This window comes from Fusarium mangiferae, assembly GCF_900044065.1.
Source record: "Fusarium mangiferae strain MRC7560 genome assembly, contig: FMAN_scaffold004, whole genome shotgun sequence".
Classification (NCBI taxonomy): Eukaryota; Fungi; Ascomycota; class Sordariomycetes; order Hypocreales; family Nectriaceae; genus Fusarium; species Fusarium mangiferae.
Genome location: NW_024573924.1, coordinates 2,279,319 through 2,305,408, shown reverse-complemented (window position 1 = coordinate 2,305,408; position 26,090 = coordinate 2,279,319). Strand labels below are relative to the sequence as shown.

Here is a 26,090-nt window from a genome sequence, read left to right as displayed (position 1 = left end):
GAGAGAAAAGAGGTGCAGGATTCTCGTGCAAGACTCGACTGCATAACTAGGTCTCAAGAATGAAGAAAGGGATGAGAGCCTGTAGAGTACATTCAAAGTTCTCTTCATGGCCTCTTATTATACTTCTTGGTTGCTGTATGATAATGTTCATCCGGCCCGTGTTTCGGCCGGCCCGTAATCAAGACCCCCACCTCCGACAGGCCCGGTTTCGTCTTTTCGGCTTCCGAGTCTCACCTGTCTTGTCACCGTCTCGTCTCAACTCCATCACCTACTTCAAATGGCTCTTTCACTGGAAGCCTGAAACGCTAGCTCTCCGGCATTCCAAGGCAATAGTTGCAGCAACGATGAGTAGGGCCCAATCCTCACCTACGGTCATCCAATGGGTGATCGACACTCATCCACTTTGGCCCTCCGCTCTCAAGACCAAAGACCTCACATCCGCTGTAAGTGCTCTGGTCATCCACTTTAACCTGATACTCATGTCATACCTTAGGCTTCACGTGCACTCTCACTTCTCACCGAGGAGGAACAATCTTCTGTCCTGAGATACTACCACGTCCGCGATGCCAAGCTCGCTCTCGCTTCGGCTCTTCTTAAGCGCTACGCAATCTCTCGCTTCTGTCACGTCCCCTGGTTCCAGGCCAAGACTACGCGAGATTCTCGTACTAAGCCCGTGTTTGTTTTGCCAAGCGGCGATGAGCCGCTGATCTTTAACGTCTCGCATCAGGCCGGTCTCGCGGTTTTTCTGGCCGTCCGCGATCCGCCAAAGGGCCTTGCCGTGGGAGTTGATGTTGTCTGTCCGTCAGAGCGGCGAGATCGAGATCTGAGTAGCTTGGAAGAAGATGGGTGGGCAAGTTTCGTTGACATTCATGCCGATGTCTTTGGAGCGGGAGAAGTCTCAGCGCTTAAGAGCATGAACCCTGTTCCTACCGTCCAAGGACGAGATCGTGCATTGCGCTACTTTTATGCACTATGGTGTCTCCGTGAAGCCTATGTCAAGATGACTGGGGACGCTCTTCTGGCAAGCTGGTTGAAAGACCTAGAGATGCACAAGTTTGCCCCGCCAGAAGACATGAAGGAGGCCCAAGAGGTTCGACTGAGAGGCAAGAAGGTTGAAGGCGTGGACGTGAGACTGATGCCGCTACTCGAGGAATATATGGTCTCCACAGCTATAAGAAACGGTGATAATGGGGAGAGGGTAGAGCTCGGAGAGTTTCAAAGTCTTGATATGGAGGAAATATTGGCATTTGGTGAAAAGGCATCTAAACCATGATTATAGAACGTTTTATGAATAATGAGAAACGCAAGCGCAATTGTCTGAAAACAATGACTTTTATTTTCTTTGTTCATTTCTCATAGGCTAGTTACATCTCGCATCTCAATAGATGAATATCACATTTCCACCTTTAGAAGTTCTTACCAAAGAACTCAAGGACTGTCTTGTAGCCCCTTTCATACTCCTCCTTGACACGGTTGTCACTGAGATCGGCACGAGCGGCCATCCAGCCGTGGATCTGGTCCTTGAAGGTCTCTACGTGCTTGGCCACTTTGAGGTTGTCCTCAAACTTCTTGACCTCCTCATCGGGCTCCTCCTTGGATGCAAGAAGCATGGTAGGGACCGAAAGGCCCTCGGCATCGGAAGCATCTACCATGGCGGGGTGGATCTGGGCGGCAATGGAGAAGGGGTTAGAGTCTGCCTTGACGCTGAGAGCAACGACCTTGCCACCCCAGCAATACTATTTAGACTTGTCAGTACTGAAACACAGCTGCAACCAGATGGCACTCACTCCGATGATTCCAAACTTCTCGATGGAAGAGTCCTGGTCCTTGACAGCCTTTACATAGTCAGGAACTTGGCCGGCAACCTTGGGGGGAGGATATGTGCCGAAGAAGTCTCCAAGCTGCTTCTTCTTGTCGTCGTTGTCGGGAGGGTAGCTGATATCAAATTAGCGGTTAATGAGGCTCTACGAACAGATGATGATGGGAGCTCTTACATCTCAATGGGGCAGGGGCTGCCCTTGAACCAGTCAGGTATAAAGACCTTGTACTTCTGGTGAGCATCACTAAAGGCGAGAATGTCAGCTCCCTGAAGAGTCTGATCGAAGTATCCAAAAATGTCGTAGATCACGACAATGGCCTTTTTAGCGTCGACGGGACCAGTAACATCTGCCCAAGTTAATTGTTGTCTCTTCATGCGTGCCAGGAGTCGTCTTACAAGTCTTGTAGCCTCCGATCTCCTTATAAGTCCCCTTTGCCTCGTATCCCTTGGAAATAACAGGAGGTATGTTGCAGCAGGCCTCGTTGTGGCCGTGAGATGCGGGCATAGTCGTCATGATGGATGAATTAGAATGGCAATTGCTGGGAGTGCGCCTAATGGATGAGTTCTCTGGTTAGCTGAGTCTCGAGGTTGACAACGGTCGGTTTTTAACCGGTAAGAGGAGATCAACGACTTACAGGGCTTGTTCTGCAGGTAGCAAGTGAGAAAGAAAATTGTCGATAATGTGATTATAGAAAGTGACGGAATTAAAATGGTTGATTCCTCGATTGCGGGGAGGTACGGGAGGAGAGGAGGGGCAAGGACCAATGATGTCACGATGCACTCTTGAGACTGGCTAGGTACCTACCTACCTATTCATGTAATCACAAGGTTCTTTTCCATTGACGCATTTACATGCATGTATCTCAGTTTCAAGACCTCATGCTCGATTGAATTGTTATTCAATCATCTTCCTCCCTACGTACTATGTAGGGCAAGGTAGGTACCGGCCAGCGGCCCCATCCGGCCCGGGTGGGGGAACATCATCGCCATCAACAGATGCGCAGATAACACTACCTACCCATCGACATAAACTCACAACAGCAAAAATTACTCTGATCATGACTGATACGTTTTGTTTTATTTTGAATCCAAGTCTTAAAAAAGTGCTATCGCCTTGCTCTTAAATTCCATTCACCAGAATTACCGTTCCCTAAAAGGTGGTCGGCCATTGCCCATTCAACGCTGTCCCATGCCATGATATACGATATATCCTCAAGCCAAATGACCAAAACTCCGCTGTGCGTATGCACTTATGTGCCAGAACGCCTTCTTATGCCATCTTTTTATTTACCCACCATGTTTCGGTTGGTCATTCAACCTGTCTCAGCCTGTTCCAGACAGTTTGAGATCAACTACATGATGCTCCCGTCTCTATTCCGCATACGGCCCCTGACCTTGGCCAACGCCAGCATTCGTGAGTCGAAATGAAATCCCACCTGGGCTGTAGCTGTTTTCCAGCCCTCTAAATAATACCAATCATCTCACTGGGGAGTTCGGGCTGAGTCCTCCCATCCGTCGTACCACCACTTGCATCTTCTCAATGAGCTCTGGTATCCTGTATGGCTTTACCATAACGTCGTCACACCCAGCTTGCTTGGCTTCCATAACCTGTTCCGGCCGTGCATTGGCCGTAACAGCGATGATGGGAATGCGGCCTCCAGACGCACAGAAGATTTCCCCCTCCGCTTCTAGTTCGCGAATGGTTCGCGTGCACGTTAACCCATCCTGGATCGGCATCTCGATATCCATAAGAACGAGATTGATAGCTATAGGTAGCGGGTTCATGTTACTCCTCCCCGAGCGACTACTGCCTGCCTTGAGGCCAAGTCCCGGGGTACCGCCTTGCCTGTGTTTCAGCTTGTCGAGGGCTTCAATTCCATGATTAGCAACATCTACCATGTAGCCTCTGTCCGTCAACCCGCGTCTCGTGATTTGCTGGTTGATCAGGTTGTCTTCGACAACCAAAATCCCATCAAGCCGAACATTTCCTCCTGGGTTTTGATGCTTCTGCAAGCGAATATCTCGACAGGGTCGTTTGCCATCAGCTTCAGCACCGTCAGCACCGGTAATCAACCTGGCTGCAGCCGCGGCAGCGAGTGCTTCATTCCGGGAGGCTTCGCTTGGCACAAAAGCCTCGATATAGAACGCGAACGTTGATCCCACGCCAGGTTGACTGGAGACCCCAATCGCACCGTTCTGGAGTTCTGTCAAGCGCCGGGAAATGAACAACCCAAGTCCTGATCCTCCGTATTTGGTATGCGTCTTGGCGCTCGCTTGAACGAACTTATTGAAGAGGCTGCCCATCTCTTCGACCGTCAAACCCTGGCCCGTATCCTTTACCTCGAACAAGAGATACACAGGACGAGTACGTCCCTTAAGCGCGGGTTGGTCGTATTCCTCTGAAACATCGCAGAATCGAGGAATGAACTGAACCACTGTCATGGCCTCTCCGGGTGGTTCCAGAGACCCTTTAACCCCGACAGTGACATGCCGGGTAGTGCCAGACTTGGTGAACTTCAGCGCGTTCGTGAGGAGATTGATCAAAACTTGCTGAACTCTGCTTGGATCCAAGTCCAGGTAGTCATATGCGAGATCCTTGTACGACTTGTCGACGTAAGAGGTCAGCTCAATATCTACACGCCGAGCCTCCACTTCAAACATCTTGAGAGCGCCATTCACAATCTGGATCGGATCTACCGTGCAGGGCGTTACGGCCAATAACTTGGAGTCAAGTTTAGACATTGTGAGAATGTCATCGACAATGCGTTTCTGGTGTTGAGCGCACGTCACAATGGTCTCGGCGTTTTCGATGCTGTCTTCCAAGAGCTTCTTCTCCTCAACGGATCTTTCGCCAATACTTCTCTCATCGCCTTGAGAGCCGCTTCGTGTTGGTGTAAGAGGGGCAGAGTTGTCACTGATGTCTTGTACTCTTGCAAGAGAGGCAATGATTGCGTCGGTACAGTGAAGAATAGCGCTTAATGGATTCCGCATCTCGTGTGAGGTCATGTCGATGAAGTTTTCCTGCTGACGCTTCGACTCGATCGCCTCTTCTTTGCGAAGCTTCTCTTGCTCCAATTGCCATTTCTGTATCGAAACGTCGCTCAGGCAGCCGGTAAAGGATTGAATCACACCGTCAGAGCTTCTAACTGGCATGAACGTAGCAAGCACCCATCGTGGGGCCACAGCTGAATTCCCGTTGCTGTCCTCTGTCACCAAGCCGTTCCGGAGTCGAAACTCGGCCGTTTCAGTTCGTCCTGATACGACTAGCTTATCGAGGCTTTCCTGTAGGATATGCAAATCTTCCTTCACAACACATTCTGGCCAAGGTCTCACGTCGGTCTTGGTGAGATCAACCTTTTCTAAGTCTGTCAGTTCCCAGAAAAGATTGTTCGCGCTAAGCAGTCTTCCATCCATGCTGACATCGTACATTCCAACCGTGGCAAACTCGGCGAGACGCTTTAGATTCTCTGCTTCTTGTGCCCTCTGGACCGCCTCCTCGGCCGTGTCTTTTTGTACCGTTACATCAGTCAGGCAAGTAAGAATTCGAATGACACTGCCATCTGGAGCTCTCTCGGCCTTCGTAGAAGCCAGGATATGACGCAAGACTCTTTCACCGTTTGAAGATAAAGAACTTGTAGAAGACTTGAAGCTCTTGGAGTCCGCTGTGTTACCGTTTCGGGCGATGCGGTATTCGAAAGTAACAGTGTCGACTTTCTGGACGTCTTTGTATGCTTGTATAACTTTTTGCTTATCTTCCTCAAGCACTGACTCGAGAAGTGCGCTTTGCACAATTGGTCCTCTTGGACATCCGGTGATACGATGCCAGGCATCATTGGCAAACGTGATATTACCTTCGACATCCACAAAGCACATACCCACGGGGATAAAGTCTGCGACTGCGGTAAACGTTTGCATGGATCTCTCTGCCTGTTCGGTTTGATATTCTAGTCGCTGCTTAAGCATGGCATTATCGTAGGCAGCCTGCTCGGTAATGTTGCGCCGCCGCCGGGCCTCCTCTTCCAAGAGAACTGTGGAAGCAAGGGAGCTCGTAAGCTTCTGGTTCAACAAGGATATGAATTGCCGATAATCGTTATCGTATGGGCGTCGAGGATTCAAGCCTAGGAACAGAATACCCATAGCGTTTTCTTCTTTAGTTGGACGAATAGGCAACACGATGGCAGCTTGGCAAGGGTCACCAAAGCCGCGCCATGCTAGACCGTGCAACAGGGTTTTTGGCAATGTGTCGTCCTTTGTCTGCAAAAGAATTGGTTGACGGTGGTCCAACGACTTCCTCATGACAGAAGCCATCCCCTCATCTGTTTCACTGAGGCTGAGGACCTGAGGAGCAATCGCATGTCCCTCTGGCACGCCCAGTGAGCCCTCAAGATGACAAATCTTGGGGCAATCATATTTTGAAAGGGTAATGTCGGATTCGTCGTCTGCCACGGAGTACAAAAAGGCCAATGGGACATCGTAGGTAGGACTCCAGCGTTCTAGTTCCTCAATCGTCCTGGACCAGTACGACTTGGCATCCTTCGTAGAGACAAGAGCCTCACCGAGATCAATAAGCATTTTCATCCTTCGCTCCCAAAGTCGTCTTGAGGTCATTTCGAGTAGCGAGTGCTGGATTCCCAGGCATTTCTTGTCGTAGACAATGGGGACCATAGAAGATTTGACATATGTCTCTTCATGTGAGCCGTCTGCCAAGGGGATGAAAAATTTGGACTCATCCTCAGCATTCGAATAGTTTTTCGATGGCGAAGCCGTCATTTCATCCAGTCTAGTCTTAAGATGAGGCCAAGCTTCTGGCGCTGGTCGTCCTAAAAGTCCAGGATGTCGAGCGCCACAGTATTTTGAAAAGGCCTCATTGTAAATCGTGACATACTCGGAACCCCAATAGAGCGCCACTGGTCGCGAATCTGAGACGAGCTGATTAAATGTATGCTGAAGTTGAGCGGGCCAATCTGACATGGGTCCCAGAAATGTCGACTCCCAATCCACATTTTGAACCACGTCAAGAAATGGCTCTGCTTCGGAGTCGGAGACGGGAACCATGAGCCCTGGGTTTGATTCATCGCGATAATGCAGTGGAGTTTTGCTCTCCGACTTTTTTCGGGACGGTAAACGCGCATTATCCAGTGGCGATTTTTGGGGATATCTTCTAGTTGTCTCACCCTCCTTTCCCTCTATTCGAACTTTGCGCGGGGGCTCTGACGAAGGAGGCGTTTCATTTCCACTCATCACCACCCATTGACCCAGAACTATGCTTCGCGTCCAGTAAACACCAAGATATGGAAGTGAGTGTTGCGTATTTGTTGGTGCAGGACCTGTGGCATCTGTGTGAGACGTTGGCGCAGACGGCGGGCTGGTGACCCAGTTCCAGAACGGCGAGTGGGAAACATCTTGAGGGATAGAGGCAATAGAGTGGTCGAGGGTATAAGAGTTCTGCAAGGCAGGGTTTCGATACAGGATGTCGGCCGAATAATGGGATATATTGGAGGATGTCTGCTCGGGCAATGCAACGACAAATGTTGGTCGAGGGTCAGAAGCGACAAGGTCGATAAGACCGAGGTGTTGAAGAGCTGGAGGCGGCATTGAGCAGTATGATCATGCCAAAGCCCAAACTATGAGACTATGAGGGCTGGCAGAAATCGATACGGCTCAGCAACTACTGAAGAAGTGGACGGCGAGCGCCCTAAGATCGAGAGAGAGGTGAGGTATTGGTCGTATTTTGTGTCGTCATTGCAGTCGCAAACTGGAGGGGCCTTGAGGTGGGATCTCAGTGATGATCGAGGTCGTCGAAGTCGCACGCGATCAGTGACGTGTAATTAGAAGCGAAAAGAAAGGCTCGGGTCCGTTCAGCCCAAAGAAGAACATGAAGCCATCGTCTTGTCGTGGCCGGGAAGAAATTGAATGGGTATGGGCGTGTTATGTTGGCCTTGGTTGGTACGGGACGGGAAGTTCTGAATCGCCAGCGCCAAGCAGGTGCTAGGATTGGGGATCTACTGTAAGCCTGTAATGTGCCCTGGTGGGGTCTCTTATGCCTTGCGCCCTGCTGCAGAAGAAGCCTGAGTGGATGGACGAGTTTGTTAGTGGGTGATGAATGATGAATGACAAAATTTAGTGGCTTTTTCCACCAAAAGAGGAACGGTCATTTTAGTGGCTGTCTCCACTACAGTACCTGCTTCTTGGTTCTTGGCTGCCGGCGGATTCCTGGATTCCAGGTTCTAAATCAAGCTTCGATTTCTTCTTACTCATATGACACTGAATAAGAGCCGCTCTATGCGATACTCGCCATAGTGAAACTCTAGGTCATTCATACAAATCAGTCTGATTCTCCAAATAGATCAGGAAGACCTCACCGTAGTTTTTCGGACTTGCCTGAAATAACCCCCTTACAGACCAGACACGCTAAGACACGCCATGCACTATACTGGAGATCAAGTAGAGATGGGGGCTGGGGGTTGAGAGGCTAGAGAGGCTAAGCAATAATTGCTCCGGTGGCCTATGAAAGAAAACCAGCTTCATTGAAAGAGGCGCCATGGGCAAAAGCAGAAGGAGAAAGAGAGGCCATCCCCGAAATGGAACCTGTTTTCTGGCATACATTGTTGGGATGGCAATGTCTAGGAGATGGTGTCGAAAGTGACCGAAAATGAAAGTTGCCGGTGCCATGACTCGAGATGTTTCAACTGAGCGAATTTTACAAGAGAAATTCGATGAGACAAAACCCCATGGAGAGGATCCTGGTCCATAGTTGTTTCAAGGATTCAACCAAGCACAATAATGCCATGTTGAGTGCGATTAATCCAAACGCTCGTAACTTGAACTCCTGCCATTGCAACAAAGACGATGTTGGCTATCAAATACACACAAGAAGAAACAGCATGCATTGCAATTGCAAGACGGACAAAGCCAACTTGAGCCTGACGATAGCCGAAAAGCATGCAACTGCACCTCGCTAACTACGATATCTGATTCGCTGCGTCGACACTAGGTATGTGGTTTTTGATGCAAAACGGAACTATGTGCGTGTAGCGCAACACCACGGCATGCAGCTTACGGAGGCAAAAACTACTTACTACCTACCTACCTGGGTACCTAGACTGTCTCTCAGCCGTGCTTCAGCGCTAAGAGCATTGCAGCCATGAGCTGTCCGTGTTGGAAGCAGGGAAGCCATCTTCGTATCGGCCAATTTGAGATCGGGATATTATCTCGAAGGCACGTTACGATGTGCGCAGCCGACGCCTTGGCATGCTTGCACCCACCGATCTCGGAATTTGTCTCACACAGCGTGGGCATCAAATCGATCGATCAATGATGATGGATGGTGAGTAAGTTTACTAGCTTTTCGGGTGACAACTGTCATCCTCGTGCACATTGCTTATCCTACCTGTTTGAGTTTGGCTCGCACTCGGGTGCTTGCGCATCTCCCGAACTCACCAAGCTCTCGGTACCGTGCTAGTCAACAAGCTTCGATTTCCAGTCCCAAGTTGGACTTGGCCGCTGCTCAGAAATGCTGGTATCTCAAGTAGGTAGGGGGACTCCGCGATGGCCTGGCCCACCACAGACGCAAAGGTTCCATGGATGAATTCTGCGTATTCTATCCGTAGTTGTTGAGTTGCTACAGCCTAGGGCAGAGACGTGAATGCCGTACGAGCAGCGATCTCTTCCAATCTTTGGCAAGTCAGTGGACTAGCTTAGGTAGCATTGGATAACATATTCAACAGTCCAAGGGCTTGATCTGCCAAAACGCTTGGCGAGATCTCTTGGTAGCCATTATCAGATCTGACCTTCCAGTTTGATGGTTGGTAAATGCCTACCTGCCTTGGCAGCTATCTCCCGATCGATAACTTACCTACCTAGGTACTAGGCGCCTTGCCTGAGGTAGACTCCACGATGGCTTCTGCGTGGCGCGTTTAGAGCAGGTACAGTATCCGGGCTGACCTGGTATCAAGAGGCGCCTGGCCCAACAACCTGGCTCTTGGGCCTTTATTAATTGTCCGATGGGCGTCAATGGTTCCTGCTTGACACTACAGATGGATCCTTCCAAGCCTGAGGTGCCTTGGTGGATATCGCACCCATCTGCTGAGCCTACAGAATATAGGTGCTAGGTAGGTAAGCCCTGTTGCCTCGGACCCTAAGCTTAGGGACTCTATATAGGCCTATTGGCATACCTTGGTGGTTTTCGACTGACAACATCCAACTGCTATCCTGTTCAACCTTACGAAATATCTGACAATCTTTCGTTTTGAAAACAAGCACTAATTCGCGGGAAATCCTTTCAAATCATCATCTTTCGCTTTCATTCTATCACAATGTGCGAGTGCTTCTCCGTCACCACCGACACTCACGATGTCCTTGAGCGCCATCGATTGTCTCACTATGGCCTTTTCACTGGGCGACGGGTATAGTACTTCTGTCCAGTCCACGAATGTCATCATGCCATATGGACAACTCGACCTGTTATTCAGCCTTTCTGCGGAGATTGTGCTGCCGTTTTCTTCCACGGGCATTCTTATGCCTTTTGGATCCACCCTCAAGACCTCAAGGCTTCCGCAATCCAACTTTCTTCGATGGCGCATGAGAGCATGAGATTACCTCCGACTACAAACAACGATATTCGAGGCCGGGCTGTCGACATGCTGGATTCTAACGTCTTTCTGGACATGCCTGACCACAATGCGCTACCTTGTACCCACATTACATATCGCAGGTTGTCAACTATTTTGATCGAACATCCTCGCATACCGACTATGTTTCTTTTGGAGTTCATGACATTCGATGGCCTTCGGGCTTACCAGCCATGCTGTGAGAACATTGATCATCTTAGCATCCTCAGGCCATTGCGGGCTATTGAACACGATGGCGATCCGGTTTTCGAGGCAGCTCGCGAATGGTCATGCATCATTCAAGCCCGCCAAGACTTACCCAAGGATATCAGATGGGTACTGGCACTCATCTACAACTTTTCCTGCACAATGTTGCAGCCCGAGCAAACCGAAGAATACCTCTAGAAGATGCGGTCCTGGCTTATGCACTGGTACCAAGTTGCCGACAACCTCTTCACCAAGTTCGATGTCTTTGCCACGGCACCAGAACCAGATTGGTTCATAAGACCTCGTGCGCGCCCAACGTCACCGCCGAGACCAGCCAAGCAGAGTGAAAGCACGGCAGAACACCCGCCATCGCCCGTGTCCAATCTCGTAATAAGCTCGGAAGTAGACGATATAAACCGTCTGGTCGCACCAATGCCCTCGAGTATAGTTGACCAGTTCAACCACCCAATTGAAGCAATTGGGATCAATGTCGATGGTCAACCAGCCATATTCGACCCATCGCCCGGTGGTCGACTATTCGTTCCCCAGAGACGTTTTGGCAGTGCAAGCACCAGGGGTGTTTCAAGGCCATGGTTTCGCTCCAATCATACCCTTGGGGGAACATCACGTCTCGGTGTCACAGACACAACCTCTCCTCGGCACAATTCTATGCCTCAGCAATATGTGCCTCTTGAGGACTGTTATGAGGACGATCTGTTTGAAAATGCCAGCGACTCCTCCTGCTCGGTTAGCGAGTCACTTTTCGAATAAGGGGTCGAGAATGTATCGTCTCAAGCACACTCTGACCCTTTGGGATTGGCATGACTGGAGGAAGTTCTGTCGGTGAGTAGTTTGGGGTATTTGAACGCTTGAGGTTGGGAATTTGATATGCAAGCGTAAAGAATGAAGAGCGGCCAAATATACAACAAGTTTTATTTCAGGTTTCGAGGTTACGTACATGTTCATGTTTTGCTGCCTCCATCAAGATCAGAACTACCCACCGAGCATTTCTCGGTATCCCGTGTATACTCGGCTGAGTTGTTGTCTGTCTCCCTATATGCTTCGGCTTAGCCAGAGTCTATTGCTAAAGCCTATATCGCTATGGTCTACTGGGCAGCAACTAGACTCATATAAATTCCCCAAACAACACCAGCCAACGCACCTACGAGGTTGCGTCCCTCAACAGTCTTGACCGCTGCAAAGTTGACAATGCTGACAGCGGGCCAAAGTTTCCATCCAGCAAATATAAGGGGAGCAAAATCGACCTTGGAAGCCTCCCAAACGGCTGTCCAGTCAACACGTCCAAAGTCCAGAGTGCCTGCTGAAGTCCAATACGTGATGGCTTTAGTGAGACTGGTGATGACGGGAGCGGGTTGTATAGCTGAACGTAGCGCATGGGTGTACGTGCTAAAGAGCAGGGTGTTCACAGCAGCACCAACAGTCTGGTCGAGAAAGAACTTGATAAGTGTGTTCCGTATAGAAAGCTTGGGTTGAGTCTTTTTATCATCCTTGGAGTCCTTAGCTTTAGGGACTTCATCAGGATGAGCGGGAAACGTTGATTCAAGAAAATCTTGCCTGGAGCTTGTCAGTCTGAAGGTTTCAAGGGGAAGAAGAAACATACCAGTAGAAGTTGGGTGGTGTACAGATAACGTTGAAGAGGAGGAACTGAAACACAGGAATCCAGTCTATCACAATATCATTCTAGACGAAGATGGTCAATAACAGCATTCAGACATTCCAAGGCGTATGTAAATACCAGATTTACCCCAGCTCTGTAGGCCGAGATGCCTTGAGCCAAGATATTGGCGATGCCGCCCAAAGCAGCACTCTGAATAGTGGCCATGACCACGGGAGGATAGTCCATTTTTGCTATGATTGTAGGGAAAATCAAGGGTTCATGTGAATGGAAGAGAAGACGATGTTGAAAAGTTGATAAGAATAGAGACGTGTTAAGTTGGTTGAGACAGTGAGATCAGCGCTAAGATAGGCGAGCCAAGATTTCTGAGGGCACTCTACCCAAGTACTGAGAGTGCTGGGATGTTTTCGGTTACTCAAGTTGGATTTTAGGGTTAACAAAAGCAGCTCGTGAAAGCGGTGTTGTTTTTCGATGAAACAAGAGAGACAGGGACCTGATGAATCATTCATGAGATGTGTGGAGAGAGATATATAGTTTGATGCGAGCCATGTCTAATTGGTTGATATCAACTGCGCCCTTACTTTACAAGACACGCATGTGCTGCAGGTAAGTAGTCGTGCTAGGGAAGGAAAGAAAACTCAGGACCTTGATCCTAAATGGCAAAAACACTCAGGTAAATTTGCATAAATTTAGGATATCGTTTGCTAAGTTTATTTTAACACCCTATATCAAGGTCTGGTGTTTTCTCTCTGCCTGAGGGTCGTGTAATGGCGTTAGGCAAATATCATTAAAATCTATAGCTCATGATATAATAAATGAAATCATTTGACGTTTTTTATGCTTCGTCGTTCAGATCAAGCTGCTATCATACATCCCCAGTCATCCCTCATTACCGTCTCCGCCCCATGGTTCGTTGACCAATGTTTATATCTCCCAGATGTCTGAGCCCTTTTGAGTGCAATGCAGATCTCCTGGACACATGTGATTCATTGTGAGCTATCGCTCATTATGCCCTGGTGAGAAGCCACATGAAGAAGAGCTGCACAAAGTAGGAGTAGATGAAAAGAAACTTTGTGCGTTGGCTGCGCTTCGCCCGTGAGTCCGTCTGCATTGGCCCGCTAGAGCCGGCAGATGTTTCGGGCAGGAGGACGTACTTGAGTGATCGCATCTAAGCAAATAGTTAGCAAGTGTATGTTTGCGTTGCCAAGTCATCATGGAATTTACCAAAAAGAGCGAGTTTGCAAGGTAGGTGTAGACAAAGACCAACCAGCCAACCCAGCCACCGGTACCTTTGCCGCCGTTCAGGATCTCGGCAACGACAATAGTGACAATGATCCCGACAAACTTGTACCCAGAATAGGCAATCAAGTCAAGGAGTTGGGATTGGCTAGAGATGCTCAGGAGGTAGCATCCCAGCTTCAGGAAGAAGATCTCAACGATGACAACAATTAGACTAACTGTAGCCGTCTTTCCAAGGAGCTCTGGTTGGAATTGGTTGTTGAGGCCAGCGATCAGCGTCGACAGGAGAATGTATGTCACAAGTGCCATAACTGTACTACAATTAGCCAACTCGTCCAACTCCGGCGGTCTCCAACCTTGCATTACGCACCTGGAATATACATATCGGGACTGTTGATGTCTTCTCGAGGGGGTAGATACCAGCCCTCTTGTCCATTCTGCCCGACAGCCTGCTTACGAGACCAAGGCTTGTGCCTCCAGGGGAAAAGGACAAGGAAGAGTTTATTGACGACGTATGAGTTGGAGACGTTGAAGTAATGCTTGAGGGCGGAGACATTGACGTATCGGCCAAACTATCGCGGCAGTTAGTACCAGGTGCCACCAAGACCACCGTGTTACTGGTAGGACTCACGTTCTGCTCCATATACTCCTGTCCATGCTTAAAGGCCGTCTGTCCAAACTGCGCCGCCACCTGCGCTGTAGGGTCGTTCATGAAGTTGCCATACTGGCCAAAGACGTTGCCGCTGGTGCCTCCCTGCTGCTGATATGGATTTCCTCCCGCGTTAGCAGCGTAGCCTTGCTGTGATTGCGCGGAGCCTGGAGGAGGAGGCGGCGATCTTAATTGAGGGACGGTCGACACATGCTGAGGAACTGGATGGTGAAGGGGAGGCGACTGCGCGTATGTCGCTCGCTGCATGACGGAGGAGAGTGCGTGTTTTTATGCGCTGTGTATTCTTCTGCTTTTTCCCGCCGATTCGAGGTCTCGAGGTGAGTTCAGGCGAGTTGGTGATGGCTGATGACGAGGTTAAACGTAAAGTTGGTGTTTGTTCAGTGTCTGGTAGGTCGAGTTCAGGAAATGTGTCGATTTCATCTGATTGGGCGCTAGCATCATGGAGAGCTCCAGCCTGGCAACCTCCACTGCCACAGTTAGGATTAGGAGCTCAACGTCAGCCCCTGTTTCCTTCTAAGTTAGAAGGACCACGCACGTGATTGTTTCGACATCGAGTCCAACAGAGAAGGCAGAGGCGCCTGAGTTTATTCAGAAGATATTTTTTATCATTAGGTACCTACCTAGTAAAACCAAGAATATTCTCTGTTGACCTGATCCATATTGTCATGCTCTCAATGATCGTCACATGGCTGCTCCTAGGGTTGGATTTTCTTCCTCCAAGGACGGCCTAGGCCCAAACGGCGTGTCCGGGTCCCTGTCCTTTCTTTTTGATGTGCAGCGGTTTTATCTTATCTTTAACTAGACGTGCCCATTAGTCTCCCACTCTGTGCTCTAGAGTAGCCACATCTACCAACGAATATTCGCCTCCACGTTGGCTTGCACCTTAATTCTCCCACCAGCATCATCATTCCTCTTGTCCAACGTTCAAGAGAGATACTCGCAAAATGTTAGATTCCTTCGAAATATTAACCACCTCGGGCGTGGTCGTTTGGTCACGCACTTATACTCCCATAAATCCTTCCATCATCAACAACTTCATAGCAGACACTTTTATCGAGGAGAAGAGCGGCGCTATCGCCCTCAGCGACTCAAGGTCCGCGGCTGTCAACACTCCCTACAAGAGCGATCAACATACTCTCAAATGGACTCTGGTTAAGGAATTGGGCGTTATCTTCGTCGTGAGTCCCGAGCCTTACTTGTCATGATGGCTTCTCCCCCGATCCTCGGCGCTGACGTCTCCACTCTCTCTTTAGGCCGTCTACAGATCCCTCCTCCACCTCTCATGGGTCGACAAGCTCGTTGACAATATCAAGACTATCTTCGTCAACCTCTACGGTGAACAATTGACCAAACCGCATACTACCCTCGTTGAATGCCACGCCTTCGATGAATACTTCGACGTACAACTCGAGGAGCTTGACCAGACTAGTACTAAGGTCCCCTCCACTACCACCACGGCTGGCGCAGTCCCGTTAGAAGAAGAAATCATCTCAGGAAACACTGGCGACAACCCTCCCGTTGCGCCAGGTCTAACATACCGAGGGCGCCACCTCAATGGGCCCCAGGATGCCCTTTCAGCCGACGAGTCAACCCCCGCCTTGACGCCGAACGGATCACGACCCGGAACACCGAATAACCATCTCCTTGTCGCAAAGGGCGGCCCTATCGCAAAGATTTCTCGCCGAGCGCGCAAAGCAAAGAACCAGACTTCAGCTCCGGTGTCTTCTGGCGACGAAGCGCCGCGAAAGAAGAAGGCAGTCGCCAAGAAGGGGCGCAAATGGGACGCCGATGGCTTTGCCGACGAGGAAGACGATGTCCAGCTTGACTATTCCGCAAAGACGCACGCTACCAGTGACTCGGAGGTTGAGACAATGGGGCGGTCATCAGCTGTAGATGAAATTGACTCCAACACATGGGGCTCAACATCAAAGGGCAAGTTCGTGCTCAAGGATCTTGGTGACGAGGTGCATGAGATCTTAGCTTCAGAAGCAGAGAAAGCAGCGGGAGCAAAGACACAGACCAGATCTGGCCTCTTGGGGTCGGGCGTCAGCGCTATTAGCGGTCTTTTCCGCAACGTTGTTGGAGGCAAGACATTGACTAAAGAAGATCTCGACAAGGCTATGAAGGGTATGGAGGAGCACTTGCTTCAGAAGAACGTGGCACGAGAGGCTGCTGTCCGTCTATGCGAAGGTGTCGAGAAGGAACTGCTTGGTGTCAAAACTGGTAGTTTCGAGAGTACGTTGACGGACAATTATCATATCCTGTTGGCCCTATTCTGACCAGTTTCGCAGGTATTAATGCCAGAATTCAAGCCGCCATGGAGGCCTCGCTCACAAAGATGCTTACCCCGACATCATCCCTCGACCTTCTTCGCGAAATCGACGCCATCACGGCTCCCCCAGTGACATCTCTCCGCAAGGCTCGTCCCTATGTTATGTCAATTGTGGGCGTCAATGGTGTAGGAAAGTCCACCAACCTCTCCAAAATTTGCTTCTTCCTCCTCCAGAATAAGTACAAGGTTCTGATCGCCGCTGGTGACACATTCCGCTCAGGCGCTGTTGAGCAACTTGCTGTTCACGTCCGCAACCTCAAGGAGTTGACGGCTCGTGAAGGTGGTCGCGTTGAACTCTACCAGAAAGGATATGGTAAGGATGCTGCTACGGTTGCAAAGGATGCCGTGACCCATGCTGCGCATGAGGGCTACGACGTCGTTCTCATCGACACAGCTGGCAGAAGACATAACGATCAACGTCTTATGTCTTCTCTTGAGAAATTTGCCAAGTTTGCTCAACCTGACAAGATCCTCATGGTTGGCGAGGTATGTCATCCGTTCTTCGAAACCCAGACTGCATTAACTAATTTCAATCTCAGGCTCTTGTAGGTACCGACTCAGTCGCTCAAGCACGCAATTTCAACGCTGCTTTTGGTGCTGTTCGCACACTTGATGGCTTCATCATCTCTAAGTGTGACACTGTTGGTGACATGGTCGGCACTCTTGTTAGTCTTGTTCACGCGACAAACGTCCCTGTACTTTTTGTCGGAGTTGGTCAGCACTATTCAGACCTGCGGAATTTCTCGGTAAAATGGGCGGTAGAGAAGCTTCTCAGTAACCACTGAAAAGGAAAACAACAGTAGTCTTGGACATCGTGGGGGGTTGTTTGTTCATTCTAATAGCTATATGTCACATAATGTTAACAAGAGAAGGATTCCCACTACACAGCTATCTGGTGACTGTAGCCTGGTTCGAAATAAGTGTGCCGCCATCTTCGTAGCAGCAGTGCGTCACCCCAATTTGGCGCATCTGTTTAACAATTCATTTGAGAGTAGATTATGATTATGTACAACGAGCAATCGTCTTTGATGCTGTACCGCGCCAAATTGACGTCCATCACACCGCTATGCAAACGACAGTGAGTATAATAACTAAAATAACAAAACTTGTTGGTCCACTATCATTTTTCAGCCGTTGTTTATTTAATCCTTTTTCTTGTTTAGGTTTGGCCGCCTTCTTCATTAACCAGTCCTCCTCCCCCCAAAACACGAGCTTCATCATGAAGTTGAACAATGCGAGACAAACGAAAGACTCCATGAAAATAAAGAACAAATAATCCCAATCTGTGTGGCATAAACATCAATCCAAAAGGGGGTATCTCTCTAGGTTCGCAGTCTTGGTGAAACTAGTGTAATAATGTGAACACGCATATATGTATGCATCGGCCGTAGTTGATGATTTTGACAAAGGAAAAAATTAATATAAATAATCATGACAGAGTGTCCCCTGCCGAAGCCGATACGTCTTCGAATCCGTTCAGTCTTCAAAGAAATCGTTATCGTCAAAGTCTCCAGGTTGGGCATCCGAATCGTAGCCACTAGTTCGCATCATGGTGGGAGTCATGGGCTCATCTTCCGACTCCCTAGGCGGTGGCGTCACAACAGTGGGCTCTGCTCGATGTGAGGTGTTTGAAGCACCCCGTGCTCGTGCAGAACCATAGCTTTGTGATGGAAATCGGCGCCCGGTGCTGGCAAAAGCGGTAGGCTGAGGCTTATTGTCTTCTGGGGGCGTTTGACGAAGACTAGAAGCGGGAGGTGTCATGAGGCCACCCAGCGAGTTATTCTGGGAGGTCGAGTTGCTACGCGATGGCGTCGCGTTTCGACGAGGAGCTGGCGAACTGAGGACGCCAGACAGGCTACTGAGCGATGGTTGACTGCGGTTCCCCTTTCGCCAGTTGCCCCAAGCAGCCGCAAGAGGGCCAATAGTTTGTGCCACACGCGGCGTAGCGTTCTGGATTGTCTGAGCGATGTTTGGTAGGTTGATCGCAGAACCACCGTTCATGGCTCTCTCTCGTTCCTGTTCCTCCATTTGGAGGTTGGCCTTGAGTCTAATCGCCGCATCCTTCACTGCGTCACGGTCGAAACGATCACTTTGCAGGGCGGCAATAATGTCCTGCAGGTTCTCATGTCTGACCGCGAGAAGCTCGCGTAACCAAGTAATTTCATCATCGCGTTTGGTAATCTTTGTGGAGGCCTCAGGGTCCATCTTGGACAAGGAGTGTTCAAGCTCCTCAATGCGTTGCTCGCGGGCCTGGAGTTGCTCCTGGAGAACCATGATAGATTCACGAAGAGCCTGGGGAGAGATTCTCTCAGGAGGTTCGAGATCTCGTGATGCTTGTCTAGGCTGGGCGACAGTGATGTTGACATCAGCTCCAGCAGATTTAGCAGCTTGAGCCGCAGCAGCAGCAGCCTGCTTGGCAATCTCCAACTTATCTTCGAGGTGTAAGATGCGATCCTGAAGATGCTCGGTCTTGGACGTAGACAGGCTAAGTCGCTCCAGAAGGTGTTGTTCGGCTTTGTGAGCATCTTCCTGGGCGTTGTGGACCCGGCGCTCGTACCGTGTCTGGAGATCCTCAATTTCATTCTGGTGCTTTCGCATGAGCTCTTCGATTTCAGCTGTCTTGCTGTTCTCAACCTCTTCAAGAAGCATCTCATTCTGGGCCTTGGCTGTATCCACTTCGAGTCTGACGTTATCAAGCTCAGCGCGAAGCTTAGAATTATGCTCCTCGAGCTCCTCGCGGATGTAGTTGACTTGGTTATTAGCGGCGTCGATCTCGGTTTGCAACGCCATGCGGGTCCGCTTTACTTCACTCATACCAGACTCGCGAGCTTCTTCAAACTCGCGCTGGTAACGCATAGCCTTCTCCTCGAGTTTGTGGTTCTCTGTCTTCAGTTCGCCAATAATGCCTTCAAGACGAGAACACTCATTAGTTGCACGCATACCAGCTCGCTCGTTCGACTGCAGACGCTCCATCTCAATCTCCAAGCGCTCTCGGGTCTTAGCCTCAGCCTGAAGACGAGCATCCAAGACCTCCTGTCTAGCAAGCATAGCTTGATCCTTCTTGATACGGCGGGCGTTATCTTCTGCAATCTCTCGAGCCGCCCGCCCCATGTCTTCTTGAAGCGAAACAAACTTGCCGCGCCACATTTCGCGAACACGTTCATTCTCCTCAAGTTGTGTCGTAAGAGTAGTCAAAGATTTCTGCATATGCTGGTTGTCTTCGAGAGCACGGATTAACTCGGCACCCTTCTGGCGAGCAGACTCGTCATATCGCTCTGCCTCTGCACGCCAGTGGTGATTGTCTTGTCGAACATCCTTGAGCTCAACTTCCATGCCCTTGCACTTGGCAACAGCCTCGTGCTGAGCCTGGGTGGCGTTATTCTGAGCAGCCTCCAAGAGGGCAATGCGCATAGCAGTTTTGCTATTTGCCTGCTCGAGTGAACGCAACTTATGATCTCTTTGCTCGATCAGCTCGCGCAGACGGACCACCTCTTCGCCAGCTACCTCACGCTGAACACGGGCTTCAGTAAGTTTATCCTCAGCAGCACGGCGAGCAAGAACTGAATCCTCGCTGAGTTCTTCAGCTCCCCTAAGCCTCTCCTCCAAGTCGGCCACGCGCTGATCGAAAACGCTGCGGTTGATGATCTCGACCTCAATACGGGTCTCGGCGGTTTGAAGCTTACGCATGAGTTCAGACGCCAAGTCCTCGGCCGCCCGACGTTCAGAGACCTCATTCTCAACCTTGGTCTGCTCAAAGTAAAGACGCTGCTCAAGATCGGTAATCTTATCCTGAAGCTCAGTGAGTTTAGCGTTCTCTACCTCCTCGGACTTGGGGGCAGCAGGTATGCGTGCCTCGATGACTTCTTGGATCATCTTCTTTAGACCGTTATCACGGTTCGCGTTGTTCGTGACCTCCTGCTTAAGTCCTTCGAGGGCCTCAAGGATAGCAGTGGCCGGTGTTTCGGAACTGGCTGGTGCAGAAGGGGGGGCAGGGGATGCCTCAAGCTTGCTGCGTTGCTGAGCTTGAAGACCCTCCATAACAGCAATCCGAATCTGGTCCAGACGTCTGTCCCGTCGAGGACTCATCGAGCGACGAAAAACGGGTTCTTCATCCTCGTCATCGGCATCGCTCTGCTGGAGCTCAGCAGAGACGCTGCGCATGTCGCGTCGGGAAGAAGGTGTACGTCGAGCTCGGGTCGCCAAGACTTGCTGGATGGAGAAGAGTGTCTTCTCCAGAGGCTCCAGGCGTGAGGCTAATAGATTTCCAACAACTTCATTGACACGTCCATCGAAGAACTGTGCTCGGCTCTCCAGTTTGTCATGCTCGTCTTCGGTAAAGGCGGCTTCCCAGTCACTAGCGGGCAGGCTCTCACCGTCAACAGCATCAGCACCACCGGCAGTGATCAGTGTTCCGGGAGGATCTAGGAATGGGTCCTCTAGCTCGGTGCTTGGTACCGGCTGAGCAGAAGCGTCTGAAAGCGGGTGGTACTCCCGAGGCGTCAAGCTGGCTTCATCACGGTTATACTGATCGGCAGCAGGTTCCAGTTTGTAGGGAGAGGAGGTAGCCATAGATGCAAGAGTGCGAACTGGGCTAGATTGCTGCCACTGTGAGTTTTCGACAGTCTTGTTGACACCCATCGTAGGATCATCAAAGAATTGATCCATAACGGCGTCGATCTCCTCAAATGTAGGCTCATTGTTGCCACGACCAGCAGGATGCGTTACAGTAGCAGACAGCTCAGGCTTAGGCTCTTCCTCCACTGATTCGACGACATCGTCTTCGACGGGGGGAGGGGGAAGAGGCTTCTCACCGGGAGTCGGGCTGCCAGCGAATCGGGATGCAGCGAGACCCTTAGCAGGCTTAGGAGGATCAGCAAACCGTGAAGCACCAAGCCCCTTAGAAACAGTTCTTGGTGGAGGCTGGCTGGTGTTGAGACGAGAAGTATTAACCCCAGGAGGAGCACGGGCTGGCATCGGGCTGGCCACGGGAGAGGCGTCCGATTCTTCTTCATTTTCAGTCTGAGTGGTTTCTCCATAAGAATTCGCCCCAGGCTGAAAGGGTTCAGCAGCGGCAGAGAGAGTCTTCTTGTGCTCGTGCTTGAAGTTATCTTCACCAAATGGTCGAGCATCGTTAAAGTTCTGAATATCCTGGTTGGAATCAAACTCGAATGGCTTCCAGTTATTATTCTCGTTTGTGGACGTAACTGAAGGCGCCGCAGACGGGGCGGCTGTAGTGGCCTTCGTATCGATCTGGTCCGAGGTGACAATAGAAGACATTGACGTGTCAGCAGGGAGAACATGGTCATCTTGTGTGGCTTCCTGCGTTTCTTCCGCTGACCCATCGGTCTGAGTAGGTTGTTCAGCAAATAATGGCACATCATCACCGCCAGGCGCAGAGCTACGTGCTCGCTTGACTCTGTTCTCATCAGCCAAAGGCCGACCATCAACATCAAACTGCACCTCGGCTTCATCAGACTTGGCAGATGATTGACTGGACGGTCTCCTGATGGGGATAGCCTTCGACTTCTTGTTCGATTGCATGTCACTTGAAGAAAGGTCAATGCTTCCAAAGATACTGCCATGGCCCTGACTGGTTGGGCTTGTAAAGGCATTAGAGTGAGGGGTGAATGTAGGCGCAGCGACGTTGAATTTAGGGCCTGATGTTGAAAAGCTAAAGGAGCTGTCGCCTGGGGAGAAAGCCGGCGCATTGACGTTAATTTTGGCAGGTGTAATATGTGCAGGCTGTTTTGCAGGAGGTGACGTAAACATATTCGTATCAGAAATATGAGTGTTCGCCTGGAACCCTGAGGGCTGGAATCCAGAGGCCTCAAAACTGGCACCCTGAAATTTGCCAGGTTCAAAGGTGCTCGCCGTAGGCTGGAAGGTGTTGGCAGTTGGTTGGAAGGTACTAGCTCCCGGTCTGAAAGCAATTGCGCCGGGTTGAAAGCTGGCCACGCCGGGTTGGAAACTTCCTGTGCCAGGCTGGAATGTACTAGCTCCCGGTTCAAAGCTACTGGCATCAGGTTGGAGGGTATTGCTCTTGCCGCCAAAGTCAAACTGGCCAGGAGTGAAGGAACTCGTGGGGTTGAACTTGAACTCAGGTGCTTGCACATTGAGCTTTGACAGCGAGGGTTTGCTGGCATGGCTGGAGCGTCGATCCATCTTATTCCCGCTATCGACTGAGCCAGCATCGTTCCATGGGTTGCTAGCTGTTGAGAAGGTTTTCTGGTGACCGAATCCAGGGAAATCAAATTCTTGGACAGGTGTGCCCAGATTGCTGGGATTGGTCTCAATCTCATAAGCATCATCAGGTTTGTGGGACTCTGGGATTTCATTCAGGCTGCTGAACTTGGTGAGATTGCTCTCATCAGCAGTGACGCTGTTCTCGTTGTGATCACGGAAGTAACCCTGTGATAGCGAGTGGCCACGGCTGTGAGGTCGAGGATGATGCAGAACCAGGGGTTTAGACTGCTCACTGGCGAATCGCTCCTGGACAGTGAATTGACCAGATGCTTGAGGACCATGAGCCGGGACAAACGGGTCTGGGAGGGTAGCAGGCTGCTCGTTTTGGGGTTGGGGGTTGTAATCTTCGTGCTCCAGTTCGTTGCGGAGCTGCTCTTCCAAGTGGTACTCCGCATCATCAATCTCGGCCTGCAGAGTATCCGTGTTCTGTTGCTGAGAGGGTTCAGGCGTCCTTGATGGGCTCTTGCTAGCAGGCTCCTCCTCGTCTTCGCGGACCTCTTGCAGGCGAGGTGAATTCCGAGCAGGTTGCAAATATGAGAATTGCTGATGAGGCAGCATGGGATATTGTAGAGACTGGTGACGCTGGTGCAGGTTCATGGCAGCAGGGCTCTCTGCTCCGAAGGGGGACTGAGGAGACATCATGCCCATGAGAGAAGGCGAATCATGGCGGTTAAGCCCTGGCCAACCGGATGGCGATTGTTGTTGGAAGCCAAAGGGTGAGCTGTTGGCAGGGAACGAAATGGATTGCCGCGGGTTGAATTTACCGGGCATGCCAGCGAAAGAAAGTGGTGAGGCACCATGAGAAAGACCTGGACTGTGCGTCGAAGGCCGTACGAAATGGCCTGGTTGGAAGCCCGGCATACCATGGTTACTTGAGGCCGACGAAGTGGGTAGAGGGGGAGAAAATGGAAGAGGGGGATACTGGCCGGAGGGCTGACGGCTGAGATCTGTTGTCGCAGGAGAGACAGAAGGCTGCTCGGGCTCATCATCACCAAAAGATACGCCAAGAGCGCGCAACTTGGCTTCCTGAAGCTCATTCATATAATCTTTCCAAGCATTCAAATCGGGAAGGGTAACCTTGAAGCTGCGCTCTTCCCTCTCTTTAACCACCTCATCAAAATCTGGCCAGGAATCTCGGGTTTGAGAATCCGCTGTGCCTTCAACCTGATAGCCCTCGACTTCCAAGTCAAAGCCTGAGATGTCATATCCAAGCTCTTCCCAAGATGAAAACATCCTCTCTATCTCATCTTGACGTAAGGGCATGGGCGCATGGCCAGGTTGGCCTCGCTCAGTGTCTCGCGGTATGAGAACCATGATGTTCTTGCCTCTCCATGGAACCTTCTTCTTTAGTCGAGGCGTTGGTGCTGGTTCTTTAGGAAGAGGTTTTTGGGTGCCCTTCATCGGTGTTGCAGGCAGCGCTGGCTCCCCATTGGCGGTAGAACTGGGGACACGCTTCTTTGGACTTTCTGCGACAGGTACATCCGGGGTGGAGGCGGCCTGAGACCTGTCGCTCGCCGCATCGTGCGTTACTGGCGCGGCTTCGGAGGTCGCCATACTGCTGTTCTGTCCCGTTTTGGGACTGAGAGAATCTCCTGGTCGGAGAGTCTCGATGCTAGATCTGGCCCGCGGATGGTGTCCAGATCCTTCTCGAGACAGATCCCTTGTTCTCTGGATGGGTCGGGGAGTGCGCGCTTCGCCCTCTTCTAACCAGCCAGGTTCAGAGCCGCTCACCGAAGAGTGCTCGCTCCCACTTCCGTCACTGAACCAGTGTCGACTCTCTTCGTTTGGATCGTCAGTGGTGTGCGTACGTATCCAATCCTCAGTAAGACCACGAGTCTGCCGTCGAGCACGATTCGCGAGGACGGCGGCGGCAGCACTCAGCGAAGAGCCTGGCGGGTCGGACTGTGAACGTAGCAGATCAGGAATTGGGCGTAGGAAAGGGGTCTCAATATCCAGGTGGTGGATTGGTGAGTCGTCCGAGGCTTCACTTCCGGAGCTCTGACGACGAAGGTTGCGATCTGACTGGGGATAGGGAGAGCCCCAGCTGGCAGTACCAAATTGGGTTTCGTCGGGAGGTGGTGTCCTCAAAAATTGTAAAGCTCTTTCTGGAAGTCGAGGAGCTTGAAGCGGAGGAAGAACTGGTGAAGACTCGACCTCCTCTTCGCCGTCAACAGTTGACGTATTCGAAAGTGTAGGAGAAGCCGGTGAGGCAGGGCGGGATCGAGAGTATGAGGCTCCGTGACCGTCCTGTGCGGATGCACCAGGAGGAGCAGCCGACAACGTTGTAGAAGACGTCTTTACAGCGGCCTGTTTGTTTGGTGGCGGACCTGGTCAGCAACTGTGAGTTATGTAGTGGCGTCTGGAGATGAATGTGTGTTCTGCCAGCTCATACATGTCCAAGACCAAAATAAGGAAAATGTGTTTCGGTTTACTCACCCAGGGAGATCAGTGCAGACTAAGAGTATGTCTGCAGCTGAGTCTCAAATAGAGCCAGTCCTTTCTCTCAAGGTCGGTCGCGCAGTTGAAAAGCCGATCTCGAAGGGCTGAGGGAGGGGATACAGGTTTGCGAAACCGTAATCGTGGCCGATAATTCCTAACGGTCGAGATATACTTGAATACTACGCGACGCGTTGTCCAACTTTAAGGGGGCGGACGGAATGACGGTTTGCCTCGACAGCTATTTAGGTGGGAAATTTCCGGGGTGTGGAAACTGGCTTCCAGGGGTGTCGCGCGAAATACTGTAATAGAAAAAAAAAGTGTCTACCAAGAACCTAAGAAAAGAGCTTCATGAGAAGAAAAAAGTGGCCAGAAGACAGCAAATATGAGAAAGGGATGATACCGGCCGGACACATCGGGGTTTTGGGAATGTTGTCAGTTGCGAAGTTCGGCGGCCAGCATTAACAGGAGGAAGGAGGAAGTTGCGTGAGAGAGGAGGAAAAGTAGAGCAAATTGAAGATGTCTCTCATTCGAGGGGCGCGATATGAGATTAGATGAGCCCTCGAGAGCTTTGTTTGACAATGAGTGGACGAGGCAGCTCAAGACTTCATGCTAACTTGGACTAGGTAGAGTCAAGAGAGGGTCGAGTACCATCTGTCTGTACCTGCACATGCAGCTGCGTGTGTGCTGGCCCAGCTTTTCCTCTTTGGTGACGCTGTTGAGCACAAGGATTGACAGCAAATCATCCAATTCAGACACTGAACAGTTGGCCACTTGGGAGAGTCGCTGTAGCCTCGTCCACAGGGAACATCTCCAAAGGGGAGCTATTCTGTAATGAGACCCGCTCCAGTCGGTACCCGCACTGGCCACGACGTAATTTCGCCAAGGGCCCCTGGCAT

At 50.7% G+C, this 26,090-nt stretch overlaps 9 protein-coding genes across 9 annotated transcripts; 4 read left to right on the top strand and 5 right to left on the bottom strand.

The window, feature by feature from the left end:
* Positions 1-344: 344 nt before the first annotated feature.
* FMAN_09282 (uncharacterized protein) lies at positions 345-1,273 on the top strand (the record flags this gene model as incomplete). The annotated part of the gene is made up of 2 exons (XM_041830105.1): positions 345-443; positions 494-1,273. 2 exons carry the CDS (start codon positions 345-347, stop codon positions 1,271-1,273), a joined length of 879 nt encoding a protein of 292 aa, XP_041680802.1.
* A 133-nt stretch (positions 1,274-1,406) lies between these two features.
* FMAN_09281 (uncharacterized protein) lies at positions 1,407-2,333 on the bottom strand (the record flags this gene model as incomplete). Its single annotated transcript, XM_041830104.1, has 4 exons — positions 1,407-1,736; positions 1,788-1,935; positions 1,995-2,166; positions 2,216-2,333. 4 exons carry the CDS (start codon positions 2,331-2,333, stop codon positions 1,407-1,409), a joined length of 768 nt encoding a protein of 255 aa, XP_041680801.1.
* A 962-nt stretch (positions 2,334-3,295) lies between these two features.
* Positions 3,296-7,414, bottom strand: FMAN_09280 (uncharacterized protein; the record flags this gene model as incomplete). The annotated part of the gene is made up of 1 exon (XM_041830103.1): positions 3,296-7,414. The coding sequence occupies one exon, from the start codon at positions 7,412-7,414 to the stop codon at positions 3,296-3,298; it is 4,119 nt and encodes a 1,372-aa protein (XP_041680800.1).
* Positions 7,415-10,392: 2,978 nt separating this feature from the next.
* Positions 10,393-10,833, top strand: FMAN_09279 (uncharacterized protein; the record flags this gene model as incomplete). The annotated part of the gene is made up of 1 exon (XM_041830102.1): positions 10,393-10,833. One exon carries the CDS (start codon positions 10,393-10,395, stop codon positions 10,831-10,833), a length of 441 nt encoding a protein of 146 aa, XP_041680799.1.
* A 234-nt stretch (positions 10,834-11,067) lies between these two features.
* Positions 11,068-11,406, top strand: FMAN_09278 (uncharacterized protein; the record flags this gene model as incomplete). Its single annotated transcript, XM_041830101.1, has 1 exon — positions 11,068-11,406. One exon carries the CDS (start codon positions 11,068-11,070, stop codon positions 11,404-11,406), a length of 339 nt encoding a protein of 112 aa, XP_041680798.1.
* Positions 11,407-11,741: 335 nt separating this feature from the next.
* On the bottom strand, positions 11,742-12,499 carry FMAN_09277 (uncharacterized protein; the record flags this gene model as incomplete). The annotated part of the gene is made up of 3 exons (XM_041830100.1): positions 11,742-12,210; positions 12,257-12,336; positions 12,392-12,499. 3 exons carry the CDS (start codon positions 12,497-12,499, stop codon positions 11,742-11,744), a joined length of 657 nt encoding a protein of 218 aa, XP_041680797.1.
* A 778-nt stretch (positions 12,500-13,277) lies between these two features.
* On the bottom strand, positions 13,278-14,426 carry FMAN_09276 (uncharacterized protein; the record flags this gene model as incomplete). Its single annotated transcript, XM_041830099.1, has 4 exons — positions 13,278-13,439; positions 13,496-13,821; positions 13,881-14,082; positions 14,142-14,426. The coding sequence occupies 4 exons, from the start codon at positions 14,424-14,426 to the stop codon at positions 13,278-13,280; spliced, it is 975 nt and encodes a 324-aa protein (XP_041680796.1).
* A 698-nt stretch (positions 14,427-15,124) lies between these two features.
* Positions 15,125-17,297, top strand: FMAN_09275 (uncharacterized protein; the record flags this gene model as incomplete). Its single annotated transcript, XM_041830098.1, has 4 exons — positions 15,125-15,358; positions 15,434-16,415; positions 16,472-16,998; positions 17,052-17,297. The coding sequence occupies 4 exons, from the start codon at positions 15,125-15,127 to the stop codon at positions 17,295-17,297; spliced, it is 1,989 nt and encodes a 662-aa protein (XP_041680795.1).
* Positions 17,298-17,988: 691 nt separating this feature from the next.
* On the bottom strand, positions 17,989-26,090 carry FMAN_09274 (uncharacterized protein; the record flags this gene model as incomplete). Its single annotated transcript, XM_041830096.1, has 2 exons — positions 17,989-25,062; positions 26,049-26,090. The coding sequence occupies 2 exons, from the start codon at positions 26,088-26,090 to the stop codon at positions 17,989-17,991; spliced, it is 7,116 nt and encodes a 2,371-aa protein (XP_041680794.1).